This window comes from Hyperoodon ampullatus, assembly GCF_949752795.1.
Source record: "Hyperoodon ampullatus genome assembly, chromosome: 5".
Classification (NCBI taxonomy): Eukaryota; Metazoa; Chordata; class Mammalia; order Artiodactyla; family Ziphiidae; genus Hyperoodon; species Hyperoodon ampullatus.
Genome location: NC_136918.1, coordinates 73,645,708 through 73,660,346, shown reverse-complemented (window position 1 = coordinate 73,660,346; position 14,639 = coordinate 73,645,708). Strand labels below are relative to the sequence as shown.

Genomic DNA, 14,639 nt, shown 5'->3' with positions numbered 1-14,639 from the left:
CACCACTTTTCATAATAATATTAAAGAGAAAATGTATCATCTTAACACACATATTTTGCTGCCTGGAATATTTTCCTGCTCATTCTCATTGTGTGAATTCTCACATCAGTGTTTTCTTTTTTTCTCCTGTGAAAGTGGCATTACCTCCTAAGGGTCGAGTTTTTCTTGCTTTCGACTTTGATCTTCTTCATTCTAATGAAAATCCTTTGTATATAAATATGTACTTGTATATTCTAATTTCACATAATACATTCCTTCTGTTGCCTAATTATTTGGAAATTATTTTTGAGATTTAATATGGCATATAATTAGCATTTTATTTATCTGAAAAATGGATGTCCATCAATTTTTAAGCAAAATTTATCATAAAAGATAGTTTTTTACCCCTCCTGTCAAATTTTGCAGAAATTTTTCTGAGTCCTATGGGTTTTAGTCATTGGTCATAGGATGAACATATGGGGTCCTCATGTATCTTAAGTTTAGTATCAAAATAAATTATTATCTTTAGGTATAGAATAAACCCAATGTGGTATAACTTTTTGGGTGTGATGCTCCCTTAGAACTGGAACTAAATTTGGTACTAGCTATGGGGAGAAAAAAAAAAAACCCTTGCTGAGAAAAATCAAGCAAATAGTCATTTGTTGGCATTTTGAACTATTTAAAAGAAGAAAGTTTTTAATAACTTACAAACACCTACTTACTTAAAACAAGTGATAAACTGTACGCATCTCTCTGTTCTGTCTTTATGTGTGGTTAGCCTGTTGTAGTGATTCTTAAAGGGAATTGTGGTGGTGGTGATTATCATGATTAAAAACTATACTCTTCCCACTTAGACATTATGAAAACTCACCTTTCCATCTGCTTGTCCCCAGATAATTGGAAATATAATGGATGTTCTATGGGAAATCTTCGATTCTGGTTTCTTGTATTTGGAGTCTTGGAGGTTCTTTGTATCAGTTAGCTACTGACTGATATAATAATGCTGTACAACAATCAACCACAAAATCACAGTAAATCCTTTGGTCAAGTTCTCAGCATGCATTTGCGAGCTCAGTGGGCGGCTCTGCTTTAGGCCTGCATCTCCCAGACGCCCGTGGTGATTGTGGTTTATCTGTCTCATTCTGGGGCCCAGGTTGGAGGGGCAGCAACCACCCAGGTTATGTTCTGGGTGATCGCAGAAGCCTAGCTATGCCACACATTTCAAGCCTCTGTTTGTGTTACATCTGTTGACATTCCATTGGCTAGAGCAGGTACTGTGACCGAGACAAGAGGGAGGGACAGAGAAGTACCCTTTGTACACCATGAGCACCAGGCAAGAGTGACTGTATAACAGAGATAACGCAAAGAATCGGGACCACTAATTCAGTCTCATCTAGTGCCTAACTCCGCCAGTTCATCTTGAGTTTATTTATTTTTCAGAGGTTTTTCAATGTTTTTCCAGTCCTCATTTTCTCTGTTGTGAGAGGGAAACTACCAGCCCTCCCTTGTTGGCCCCAGAGGCTGCGGGGTGTTTATGAAATGATCAAAATCACCTCCATGTGTAGTTAGAAGAATTGGAAATGGGAGAACTTTGGAGACAGATACCTTGAACAATTTTCTTCTCTTCCCCTATTTATATAAGTAATATTAGCATGAAATAGTATTTTTTTATCATTTCTTATTTTTTAAATTTACTTTTTATTGAGGTAACATTGGTTTATAACATCATTTAAGTTTCATGTGTACAACATTATATTTCTACTTCTGTACACACTACAGTGTGCTTACCACCAAAAATTTAGTTTCTGTCCATCATCATTCAGTTGATCCCCTTTACCCATTTTGCCCTCCTCCCTGCCCCTCCCCGTCTGGTAACTATTACTCTGTCCTCTGTATCTATATGCTTGCTTTTGTTTGGTTTAGTTCATTTATTTTACCTTTTTTGTTTGTTTGTTTTTTATATTCCACATATGAGTGAAATCATATGGTGTTTTTCTTTCTCAGTCTGACATATTTAACTTAGCATAATACACTCAGGGTCCATCCACATTGTTGCAGATGGCAAGATTTCACCTTTTTTATGGCTGAGTAATATTCCATTGCATCTTTATACCACATCTTCATCCACTGATGGGCACTTAGGTTGCTCCTATATCTTGGCTATTGTAAATAAAGCTATGTGATGAACATAGGGGTGCATATATCTTTTTGAATTAGTATTTTCTTATTCTTTGGATAAATACACCAAAATAGCTGGATCTTATGGTAGTTCTAAATGTTTCGAGGAATTTCCACTCTGTTTTCCATAGTGGCTGCACCAGTTTACATTCCCACAGTATATGAGGTTTCCTTTTCTGCACATCCTTTCCAACACTTACTATTTCTCATCTTTTTGAAAATAGCCATTCTGACGGATGAGAGGTGATGGCTCATTATAGTTTTGATTTGCATTTCCCTTATAATTAGTGATGGTGAACATCTTTTCATGTGTCTGCCATCCAACTGTATGTCTTCTTTGGAAAGATGTTTGTTCAGCTCCTCTGCTCATTTTTTGTTTAGGTTGTTTGTTTTTTTTGTTGTTGAGTTGTATGAGTTCTTTATATATATTGGACATTAACCCCTTATCAGATATATGACTTGCATATATCTTCTCCCACTCAGTAGGTTGTTTGTTTTGTTGATGGTTCCTTTTGCTGTGCAGACGCTTTTTAGTTTGGTGTAGTCCCATTTATTTATTTTTGCTTTTGTTTCTCTTGCCCGAGGAGACATAGCTAGAAAGATTTTTGCTAAGACTGATGTCCGAGAGCATGCTGCGTATGTTTTCTTTTAGTGGTTGTGTGCTTTCAGGTCTTTAATTCATTTTGAGTTAATTTTTGTGTATGGTGAGAGATAGTGGTCTAGTTTCACTTTTTTGCATGTAGTTGTCCAGTTTTCCCAACACCATTTAAGAGACTGTCCTTTCTCCATTGTATGTGCTCTTTTGTTGTCCACATGTGTGGGTTTATTTCTGTCTGGATGATGATTTACCCATTGATGTAAATGGGGTGTTAAAGCCCTTACTGTTACTGTGTTGCTTTCAGTTTCTCCCTTTAGGTCTGTTAATAATTGTTTTGTATACTTTGGTGCTCCTATGTTAGGTGTATATATGTATATTAATCACTGTTATGTCTTTTCAGTGAATTGTCCTGTTTATCATTATATACTGTCCATCTTTGTCTTTTGTTACCTTTTTTTGGCTTGAAGTCTATTTTACTTGATATGAGTTTGGCTACATTCCCTCTCTTTAGGCTGTAATTTGGAGTGTCATCTTCCATCCCTTCACTTTGATCCTGTGTCTGTCTGCAGAGCTGAGGTGAATCTCCTGGAGGCAGCATATAGTTGGGTCTTGTTTTTAATCCATCTGGCCACTCTGTGTCTTTTGATTGGTGAAGTCAATCAATTTAAATTTAGGGTGATTACTGATAGATGAGGACTTAGTACTGCCATTTAATCTTTTGTTTTCTGGTTGCTCTGTATCTTCATTGTTTCTTTTTCCTTGTGTTTCTGTTTGCCATTTTGGTTTGGTGGTTTTCTGTGATATTTTTCTCAGTTTCCTCCTTTTTTTTTTTTTTTTTTTTTGCGGTACGCGGGCCTCTCACTGTTGTGGCCTCTCCCGTTGCGGAGCACAGGCTCCGGACGCGCAGGCTCAGTGGCCACGGCTCACGGGCCCAGCCGCTCCGCGGCATGTGGGAACTTCCCGGACTGGGGCATGAACACGTATCCCCTGCATCGGCGGGCGGACTCTCAACCACTGCACCACCAGGGAAGCCCCCCTCATTTTTTTAATGTTTCCTGTCTCTGCTCTAGATTTACGTTTTGTGGTTACCGTGAGGTTTGTATAAAACATTGCATAGGTAAAATAATCCTTTTTCTACTGATGGCATCTTCATTTACCTCTGTGGGTTCTGTCCTTTTCCACTTCCCTCTTTGTCTTTTTGTTGTCTCAAACGATCCCTTTTTATGTTGTGAGTTTGTTACCAAATTGAAGTAGCTATAGTTGTTTTTTCTGCTTTCCTCCCCCCTTTAACCTCCTTTATTATGCTATAATAAAGTGTTTAAAAACCTGTTCTCATAAAGAGTTGCTATTTTCTGAGTCTTATTTATCACCTTACTCAAAGTTCTATGTACTTCTGCCTTTTTGTTTCTGGTAGATGGCAGGTCTAGTGTTGATGAACTCCCTCAGCTTTTGTTTGTCTGGGAAATTCTTTATTTCTCCTTCATATGTGAATGATAACTTTGCTGGCTAGAGTATTCTTGGGTGACAGTTTTTATCTTCAATGTTTTGAGAATGTCATTCCATTCCCTCCTGCCTGTAGAGTTTCTGCTGAGAAATCTGGTAGCCTGAGTGGGGTTCCTTTGTAGGTTACCTTTAAAATTCTTTCTTTGTCATTGATTTTTGACAATTTTAGTACAATATGTCTTGGAGAAGGTCTTTTTGCATTAAGGTAATTAGGTGTTCTCTTAGCTTCATGGACTTGTATATCTGGTTTCTTCCCCAGGCTTGGGAAGTTCTCAGCTATTATTTCTTTAAATAAACTCTGTTTCCTTCTCCTTCTCTTCTCCTGGGATACCTATTAGCCTAATGTTGTCCTTCCTAAAGGAGTCTGATAGCTCTTTAAGAATTTCCTCAGTTTTTAAATATCTTATTTCTCTTTCTTCTTCTACTTTTAGATCTCTAGTTTCTATCTTTGAGCTCACTAATTCTCTCTTCCATATGGTCTGCTCTATTTCCAGTGCTTTCTAATTGCATTCTCCAACTCGTTGATTGAGTTCTTCAGGTTCAGATTTCTGTTTGGTTCTTTTTTTGAGTTTTAGTCTCTTTGGTAATGTGTACCTTCTGTTCATTAGTTTTATTCCTGAGCTCATTGAACTGTCTCTGTGAGTTTTCTTGTAGCTCGTTGAGTTTCTTCATGACAGCTATTTGGAATTCTCTGTCAGATCTCAGTATTCTTTGACTTTAGTTTCCAGAGATTTTCATTTCCTTTTTGTGGTACAATGTTACTGTGGTTCTTCATGGTGCTTGATGAGTTGTTCCTCTTCCTGTGCCTTTGAAGTAGTAAAAACCTTTCTACTTGATTCTAATGACTCAACAGGTTGGAAGTTAGAGGTCTTTCTCTTTGTTTTCCAGTAAGTAGCCCGACAGCACAGGTTTTTAATTTCTCTTACCTGAGCTGCCTCTGGTTATATTTGAGAGTCTACAGTTTCCACCCTCCACTGCCTCTGTTAGAGGTGTCACCCTGTGACCTCATTATTGCTTCTTGTGCCTCTGGTGTTGTTGGTGCCTTGCTGCTGCCAGTGTTGCTGGCGTCATTGCCTGGGTCACCAGGACGGTGAGCTCTCCTGCCACGTCCAGGATCCTCTGAGTCCCAGGCTCCACTGTCACAGGGTGAGGGGGAGGATGGGGTGGAGCTGGGATTGCATGGGCATCTTTGCCGTGTCTGGTATTGTAAGGTTTGAGGGCTTTGCTGCTGTGGGTGGAGGTGTGGGGGGCCGGAGGTGTGGGGGCCCAGAGTTGTGGGTGCCTCTGTGGCTGGAGGGATGGGGTCCCAGGCCCCACTGCTGTTGCTGCCCATTTACCTGTGGCTGCTGCTGTGGGGGAAGGGCAGAGCCATGTGTACACCTCCCCTGCTGCTACCATGTTCTCTGGGGCTGCAGGCTCAGCTGCCGTGGTCAGAGGTCCAGGACTACAGTCACCACCTGTGCTGTTCTCCTGGTTCTACCTCCTCTGTTTGTTCCAGTCCACCCACCTCTAGATGTACAGATAAGTGGAATTCTCCTGCATCTGGTGTGTTGGGCAGAGGCACCTTTGTTGAGTTGTGGATGTTTTACTGGTTGTAGATTAAAGGGGAGACACAAAGGGAGCATCTCACAGCACCAAGATGTTGACATCACTGTGATAATATTCTTATTTCTCTATTAGCCTGAATTTCTTATGAAATTAGTATACTCTAAATGCTGATGCTTTTACATCCTCAGAACAAATACTTTTTTTTTGCTTTTAGAAATTTGAATTTTATTCTAAATCAGGTTAGTTTGGATGTTTGAATTTTATTCTAAATCTTACTTCAGTTAGTTGAATCATTGACTTTAGGTGTAGTACAGAAAATACTTAAAATAAAAGGTGTGAAAAGATATTCATTTAATTTTCTTATATCTTAAACTCTTTAAGAATGGGCATCATATGTTTTCTGTCTTTTAGTTTCCATTCATAACGCCTTGTGAATGAATTTATGAGTACTGTATTTGATGTCATCAAATCTTTGCATTAAAAAGAATGTCAGTCAGGCGAAATCATTCCCTTAATTTAAGCTGTGGCTTGGAGGAGAAACAACTCAGTTTCTTTGTCCTTTATGTGGTATGGTATGTCCTTGGACTTTGTGGAAGTATTGGGTGCGGGAGTAATGGTTTGCTATATACTGTTGGGACTTTTTATGTCTCTCTCCGATAGTTTTTAAACCAGTCTTGTAAATGAGTATATGCCCACTGATCTTCAGCCCTGACTAAAAATATAACAATTTAAATCCCAAGAAAAGAGGTAGCTATTTTTACTCTTCTATGGTATTGCTGATATTTATGGTAGGAAATATTATAATAGCAGTATGTTCACTTGGTTCAGTTTAAGTCCCAGGATAATTGAGTATATGAAGGCAACCTGATAGTAACATTTGGTATAATCTCTTTATCAATTGTGTTATAAGGTGAAAATTTGTTTATCTTGATAGTGTGAGACTGTTTATGAACATCGTTTAATCTATACCTTTTTTTCCCTCTTAGCCCCCTTTCTGTGTCATCCCAATCTATGGATACGCTATGGTGCTGTGGGATTTATCACAGTGGTAGCTCACCAAATAAGCACAGCTGATGTCTACTGCAAACTGATGCCTTACCTTGACCCATATATTACTCAACCAATAATACAGGTATGCATGTTCCAACTTGGAATCAGTCTTCCCTCCAAACTGTGCCCCTTTAAAGAAAGGTTTAGAGAGTCCTATTTTTATTTAAAAATTTAAAGATTTAAATTGGGCTACAGCGTTTTCACATTCCTTTCAATCTAGTTAATGTTAATGGAACAAACACTTTGGAGGGTGAGAGAAGTTCAAGAGACTTACGTGTACATCATGTTGTACGTAATGCAGCACTCAGTAGTTCATCCTTTTTCCTTTTGTGCAGTGTTGTAAAGCATCTGCTATTAAGTGAAATATAGCAGAAACGTATATTAATGGACCTGCTTTTGTTATAAAAGTATAACTGATTTCAGTCCAACTCCACATTTGTAATAAATTTAAAAAAGTATGTTTCAGAAGTTTGTTTTTGGAGCACTAACTGGTTCTGTTTTTTTGTTTTTTTTTTTTTTAAATCTAATGACTACCCCACACCTCTTGCTCCCTCCCTCCCCCCGCTTACCAAGCAGTGTAGCACTTGATGATAAACTTTGGGTCTTTGGTTTATACAAGGCAGTTATTTACCAGTTTGTCAGTGTTTATACCCTTCATTTTGCTGGACAGCCAACTATCAAAATAGATATTTAAATTGAATGGACTGTTGAGAGATGATTCTGGCTGTTAAAACATCCTAAAATGTCCTATTTTTTTTTTTAACTAAAACTCTAATTTTGCTTTTGCAAATTCCCATTCCTCTCTAGCTTTCTCTTATGTAAGCCCCAGTGCGCCTTCCCTGTGGTTGGAGAAAATGGCCTTGGATATCCTCTGCAAACAAGTGGCTTTGACTGTCTTCAATCCTTACTTTTCATAATAGATTAATCCAATTTGGGAAATCATCATTCTCTATTTCATAGAGTTTGTAGATTTAAAAATATTTATCCCAAGAAAAATTTATATATCCGTGAAAGATGGATAATATTGCTAGAAATTATGTCCCCCCTTTTTGAAGTTTATTACGGCTTCCTTGGAAATCAGGTCTAGAGATTCCTACTACTTTGACTACTTATTGTATTTAGAAGTTTGGCTCTTAAACTCATAATGAAAGAAAGAGAAAGTGTTTCTGGGATTGAAAATTGCATGTGTTTGTAATAACTTTTAGTTGTGGCTTACTAAAATAAATCTGATATATAAGTGGTTTGTTAGAAATCACCATTCTCTTTGTTTTCTCAGAAATTATTATTATTATTACTTTTTGCTTTTATCAGTGTTTTATATTTTGAAAGGCCAGGCTCAGGAGTTGAGAGACTGATTATCTATATGCTTCATATTTTTTACCTTTCTGCAGTTTGGATTAGACAAAAGATACCTTTTTATGCTGGTTTCTACTGACCAACTTACCAGGTAGTTAAGTATATCTAAAGAAAGTCCGCTTGGTTACTGTTTAGTAATGCTCATCCTTTTTATTATAAGTGCATTGGCAAGGAGAGTATTCTTGGGGATTAAAAAAGGAGGGATTTTATGAACTCTGTGGAGAGAGTAATGTTTTTTAGAAGTGGTTGAAGCTATTGGGAAAGCCTGATGACTGAAGGGTGGCCCTGTGGCTGTTGAGCATCTTCTCTGGATCAGTACTTTTGGCTACTTGACCTGTGAACTGCAGGTACTTTTTAGATCTAGGAAGTCATCTGACATTTTGGGATCTAGAAAACTTGGGATCTAAACTTTTCTAGTCTGGGTATTTATTAGTAGTATTCAAGTATGATAGACACAGATGTCTACTCAGATGCTAACAATGAATGAAGAAATACCGTAGCTCTCTAAAGGTCACTGGTATTCTTTTTTCTTCTAAGCAAAAATTGCAGATATTGATATCTCCCATTTTCTTAGAAAACGAATATCTATGTTAACTTTACACAGGTTATTTATTTATTGAATTTGAAAACAGATGTACTCTATGTTGTATCTTTGGCTGATTCTTTTTATTTTTCTAATACAGATTGAAAGGAAACTTGTTCTACTCAGTGTTTTAAAAGAGCCAGTAAGTCGTTCTATATTTGATTATGCTTTGAGGTCTAAAGATATTACTAGCTTGTTCAGACATCTTCACATGCGTCAGAAGAAACGAAATGGGTCTCTTCCTGACTGCCCTCCACCTGAGGACCCTGCCATAGCACAGCTTCTGAAGAAATTGCTCTCACAGGTTGTATCACCTTTCTGAAATCTTAACATTTAAATGCAAATTTTATAAAAACATTGAGATATCCATGTCACTCTTAAAAATATTTTGATTAAGTTGTATCATAACAAATGAGTAAATAAATCTGACAAATATGCATTTGCTTTGGTATCTAAGACATATTATGATGATGATAAGGCATTGGGTTGAGCTAAATAAGGAATCATGGGAGACCTAGTAAGTTTTTTGTGATTACTGACTATGTAAATGAGGGAAAGAGTAGGTATAACCTTAGATTTAAATAATATCCTTGATTGCATTTCATACTTCATCAAAAATATAATGAAATTCAGTTAAAAGGAACATTACAAAACACAGATGCAATGCAGAAAAATCCTGGTTTATTTCAATTCGAATTTAGAGAGTCTTCACTACGTGCAAACAGCTAAAATAACGGGTTTATAATGCGTCTTAGACTGAATAAACCAGCAGTTTACTGCTGTATTTTAAAAGTCTGTGAATTTGGATCCTTTTAACAAATCTCATTAGAACTAGGAAGTAATCATTTTATTATGCTTGGCATTAGTAAGTCCTCTTTAGAAATATTAAATCTAGATTCAGCATCCTGTTTTAGGAGGGATGTGTGGATCCTGGAGAAGACAAGGTAGGAGTGAAACTGGTTAAAAATAAAGGCTATGGTTTCTGAATAAATGTTCTATGAGCCTTAAAGTGAATACTGAGGGACACCTGACTGTCCTTAAGTCTGCAGGACGTCTTGGTTAAGAGGATGAGTATCAGTCATTGTCTTGTCTAAGAGAAAAGAAGATGAGAAAATACTTCCGTCGCAGAGAGAGAATTGGTCAGCTTTGGGCTGTAAATCCTTTCATGTATTGTACTTGTCACTGAATGTACAGTGCTGTTTGATGCCCAGACATTGGCTTGGGTGGTTGAATGAGTAGGCTTCTGTGGGAGGCTGGTCAATAACCATCTTGGTTCTTTTAGGTCTAAGTTTATCTGGAAGCTAGAGCTGCCTCTGAATGTCCCTTCTAGGCCAGTGGTTCTATTTCCTATATTTCAGAGGACTTCCCTTTGATATGACTTGAATTGCCAGAGAGCTTTTTCTTTGAGTTTTCTTCTAACATTGGCTTGTACATTAGATGTATTTTCCAGTTTATGGAAAATTGTGTATTGAATCACATTTTTCAGTTGTTTCTCCTGAGTAAGTAATCCTTAACAAGATTTCAGCATGCAGTAAAAACCACCCCAATTTAGATGTTTCTTTGAGCTTGGATGGTGCGATTCTTTGTATTTCTCTCTCTCCTGCAAATCCCGTGTATTAAGTTGAAAGCTTCTATACTGAAGTTTTCTCTTCTTTGTAAGTCATTAGTTACTTCAGGGAGCCACTGCAGTTCCTAATACTTGCTTTTCACCTTGCCGCGGGTGTCAGTTTTCCATTGCCATGGGTAAAAGGAGGGAGAGGGAAGGGACAATTTCTGTAGCCCTTCTACTTCCTGCTTCCTACTGCTCTTCTCCCAAACCCTCCCACCATTGCTGCGCTCCCTTGGTGCCAACCCCCATCACTGGTGCCATGATGAAATCACTAAACCCACTGCCTTGTATTCCTCTACGTGTCAGTGCTTGATGTATTCATTCATCTCTCATTTGTATGAGTGGAAAAGGGGAATGTGGAATTCCCTGTTTTATGTTGTTTCTGTGAATAATAATCTTAGGAGACTCCTCAGGGGCAGGAATACTCTTTATCAAGGTGTAGTTGCTGCTGGTGAAAGGAACAGCAGGCCAGAGTCTCTGAGGTCCTCAGAAGTAACAGCACAACACTGGCTTCCATTGTTTGAGGACATACAGTGAGTCTATACCTTCTATATTGTGTGACTGTCCTTGAAATAAGCTTGAACAATAGTTAGCACCATTTTATTAGATAAGAACACTGAGGCTCAGTGAGCGTAGTTAACTTCCTGTGTGCACACAGTTCAGTAAGTTTCAAAGCTAACATTGGAACCTGAACCTGTCTTTACTCCACACACCCCCCACTGTGCCATCTTGCCTCTCAGAATAAACAGAGGACAGGGAGCTAAAGGTGAAAGGCTTGCTTGAGTTTTATGTGGACTTAGGAAAAAGTCCTTGGGCGGCTCATCTCTTCCAGCCCTTTGCGAGCCCTTTCTCTGCCTTTCCTTCTTTTTGGTCCCTGCACTACCGAGTTTCTTGGGATTACTAGAAGAGGCTTGGAGCCAGGGGGCGCTTTGGAGGTAGGAATTGAATCCTTTTCCTAAAGTCAGGGATACAGAGGGAAGAGACATGTTTTTAGCCTCCGCAAGTGGGAATTCTGAAACCTCCTGCAGAATTTTTTTTACTTGGGGTTCTGCAGTGCTCTTTAGTGTAGGAGCACTTGAGGACGCTTGAGATACAGTGTGAGTAAAATAGGCCTTTCCAGAGCAGCCTAGCATTGTTTCTGTGGTATGTTCAGAGCACCAGATGATAGACTTAAAGAACACTTTTGGAACATGTGGGAGTTGGAATCTGCCTATACTCCAGATTTTCAATAGGACTTACCATCTGGAGATGACCAATGGCAGGGCTGTTTTAGGTTGATCTCATCTATGAGAGCTCCCTTTTTTTTTTTTTTTCTTATTTATTAAATCAGACACTTATACAGAGTACAAAATGATTTCACTCCTTACTTTAAAAAATGACAAATACTTTACATTTTAAACTTTAAAATATTTTTAATTAAAATTCTTTTGACTGGGTAGTATAGACACAAGGTGTAAAATTGAAAAGGTATATAAGAAGATATATAATGAAATGTAAGTATAATAAAATGTCTGTATAATAAAATGTAAGTTTTCCTCTAACCTCTGACTCCTGGCCATCCAGTTTTCATTCTCTGTTGATTGTGACTTTTATGCTGTTGGGTGCTGAATCCCTTTATACAGTTGGCCTTCTGTATCCATGTGTTCCACATCCATGAATTCAACCAACTGTGGATCGAAAATATTAAAAAAAAAAAACTCCAGAAAGTTCCAAAAAGCAAAACTTGAATTTGCCTCATGCTGGTAACTATTTACATAGTTGTATTTACAACTGTTTACATAGCATTTACATTGTTTTAGTTATTATAAGTTATCTAGAGATGATTTAAAGTATACAAGAGGATGTGTGTAGGTTCCATGCAAATACTACGCTGCCATTTTATATAAGGGACTTGAGCATCTGTGTATTTTGTTATCCACAGGGGTCCTGGGGATGGCTGTATAGTGTTGGATTTGTTCTACAGTTAAAGTTACTTGGAATTGGTTTGATTCTGTTAAGCCTTGTTATTGAGCTTTGTTAGGGCAGATCCAGAGCAACCTTGGGTCAGTGGCCAATTTAGCTTGACTCCTAAGGACTTGTGAGGACATGATGCTCTGTCTGGTGAGGTCTCTCACCTCTGGCTGGTAGGAACATGAGTGATCTCCAGCCCTGTGTGAGCTCTGGGATTGTTTGGCTTACTGCTTTCTGGTTGCCTTTCTCTGGTCCCAGGTGATCCTGTTCACACACGTGTAGTTCAGCACTCAGGGGAAGGCTGGAGGAGCCTTGACCATAGCCCTTGCTCTGTGCCACATCCCTCTTCTCCAGGTCTCTGCCCCACACATTTAGCCTTTTGGCTTCCTGGAACTCGGATTTGTCTCTTGAACGTGGCTTTATTGAATCCTATTTGAGTTCCATGGCCTGGAAACTCTTCACAGAATAAGCTGGGACAGTCATAGGACTCATCTTTATCTTGGTGAATCACAGCCATGTGCTTCCTGTTTTCCAGTGTCTGAAAGTGTTTCATATTTTTTTCTCTGGTTTTAAAGTTGTTTAAAATGGGAGGGTAGATCTTGTCCCTGTTATACATCGTGTCCGGGAGCAGAAGTCTGAGGGCATGTTAATGGACTCACATTAGTATTGCACTTTGCTGGGCTTGACCTCTGGTTAGAGCAAAATCTCCCAGTTTGTTTTGCTTTTTCAAGATTGTCTTGGCTGTCCTTTGTCCTTTGCACTTCCATATACATTTTCCAAATCATGTGTCCAGATATTTCATCTTGTCACTTTAATTAAAAAAATTGTTGGTATGTTGATTGAGATGCATTGGAACCTATAGGAGAGAATCAGATCTTGACAGTGAGTCTTCCAGTCCATGAACATGGTACGTGTCTTCATTTAATTAGATCTTTAATTTATCACAATAGTGTTTTATGGTTTACTTTGTAGAGCTTTATGCATCTTTAATTATAAATATTTTGGGTATTTGACTTTTAATGCTATTATAATTGGTATATTAAAAAATTGTTTTTGCAGCTGGTATATAGAAAAAAGTTTGTTTACTGATCTTGTATCCAGCAACCTTGTCTGACTTAGCAATTCTAATAACTTGCTTATGTGCTTCTTTTGAGTTTGTACATTCACAGTCCTACCATGTGTGAATAGTAGTAACAATATTACTCATTTTTCTCCTGTGTGAATCCTTTTGTTTTCCTTGCCTTATTTAAATGAGGATCTTCAGTGTAGTGTAAATGGAATTTGTGATAGTGGGCATTCTTGTCTTGTTTCTCATCTCAGTGGGAAAATTCTCAACATTATACTATTTAGTGTGATGTTTGTTAATAGTTTTTTTGGTACAATCTTTTTATTAGATTAAGGAAATTCTCTTCTATTTCTGGCTTGCCAAGAGGATTATTATGGAAGAATGTTAAATTTTATCAAATGTCTTTTCTTTATTGAGATCATTGCATGGTTTTTCTTTTATATTGTTAATGTGGTTAACTATACTGATTTTCCTATGTCATATCAACCTTTTATACCTAGATTTTTGGACTAATCACAACTTAAGCATATTATATTTACATTTAGATACGTTTTTATGTAAAATACATAAAAATAATAAATATAAACTCAATTTAAATAGTATAAAGTAATATAAATATTTTGCAAAATGTTTTTATGCAGTCTGGATTTCGTTTGCTGATACTTATTTTTTTAAAAATATTTTTAAATTTAGACTCATGAATGACTTGTCCTTCAGTTTTCCTTTCTTGTAATTGTCCTTTTCAGGGTTTTTTCTTTTTTTGATGGTGCACTTCTAACATTTTTTATTGAGATATAATTCACACACAATAAAATTCACTCTTTGAAAGTGTACAATTCAGTGGTTTTTAGTGTATTCACAAAGTTGTGAAACCATCACCACTGTTTAATTCCAGAGCATTTTCATCAGCCTAAAAAGAAACCCCATTCCGGTTAGTTGTCATTTCCACATTTGCTTCTCCCCCTGGCAACCAGTAAATCTACTTTGTGTTTCTATGAATTTGCCTGTTTGGGATATTTCACATAAATGGGATCGTACGATATGTGACTTTTGTGTCTGGCTGCTTTTGCTCTGCAAAATATGTTCAGAGCTCCCCCTCTACTTCAGCCTTCATTATGGCCTTATGATGGCCTTCCCTTGTGTGGACTAAAGCAGAGCCTCCTTGTGAGCTGAAACATAGACTAAAAAAAAAAGAGTAGAACTCTTACCACAGCTGTAA

General features: G+C 37.7%; 1 protein-coding gene across 1 annotated transcript in view; it reads left to right on the top strand.

The window, feature by feature from the left end:
* The window catches only part of PIK3R4 (phosphoinositide-3-kinase regulatory subunit 4), a gene marked incomplete at both ends in the record, with an annotated part of 86,958 nt that overhangs the window by 29,932 nt on the left and 42,387 nt on the right, over nt 1-14,639 (top strand). Inside the window, 2 exons of the mRNA XM_079704569.1 lie at nt 6,793-6,938; nt 8,896-9,099. Of these exons, the coding sequence (XP_079560695.1) occupies nt 6,793-6,938; nt 8,896-9,099 (350 nt within the window). The remainder of the gene's footprint in view (nt 1-6,792; nt 6,939-8,895; nt 9,100-14,639) is intronic.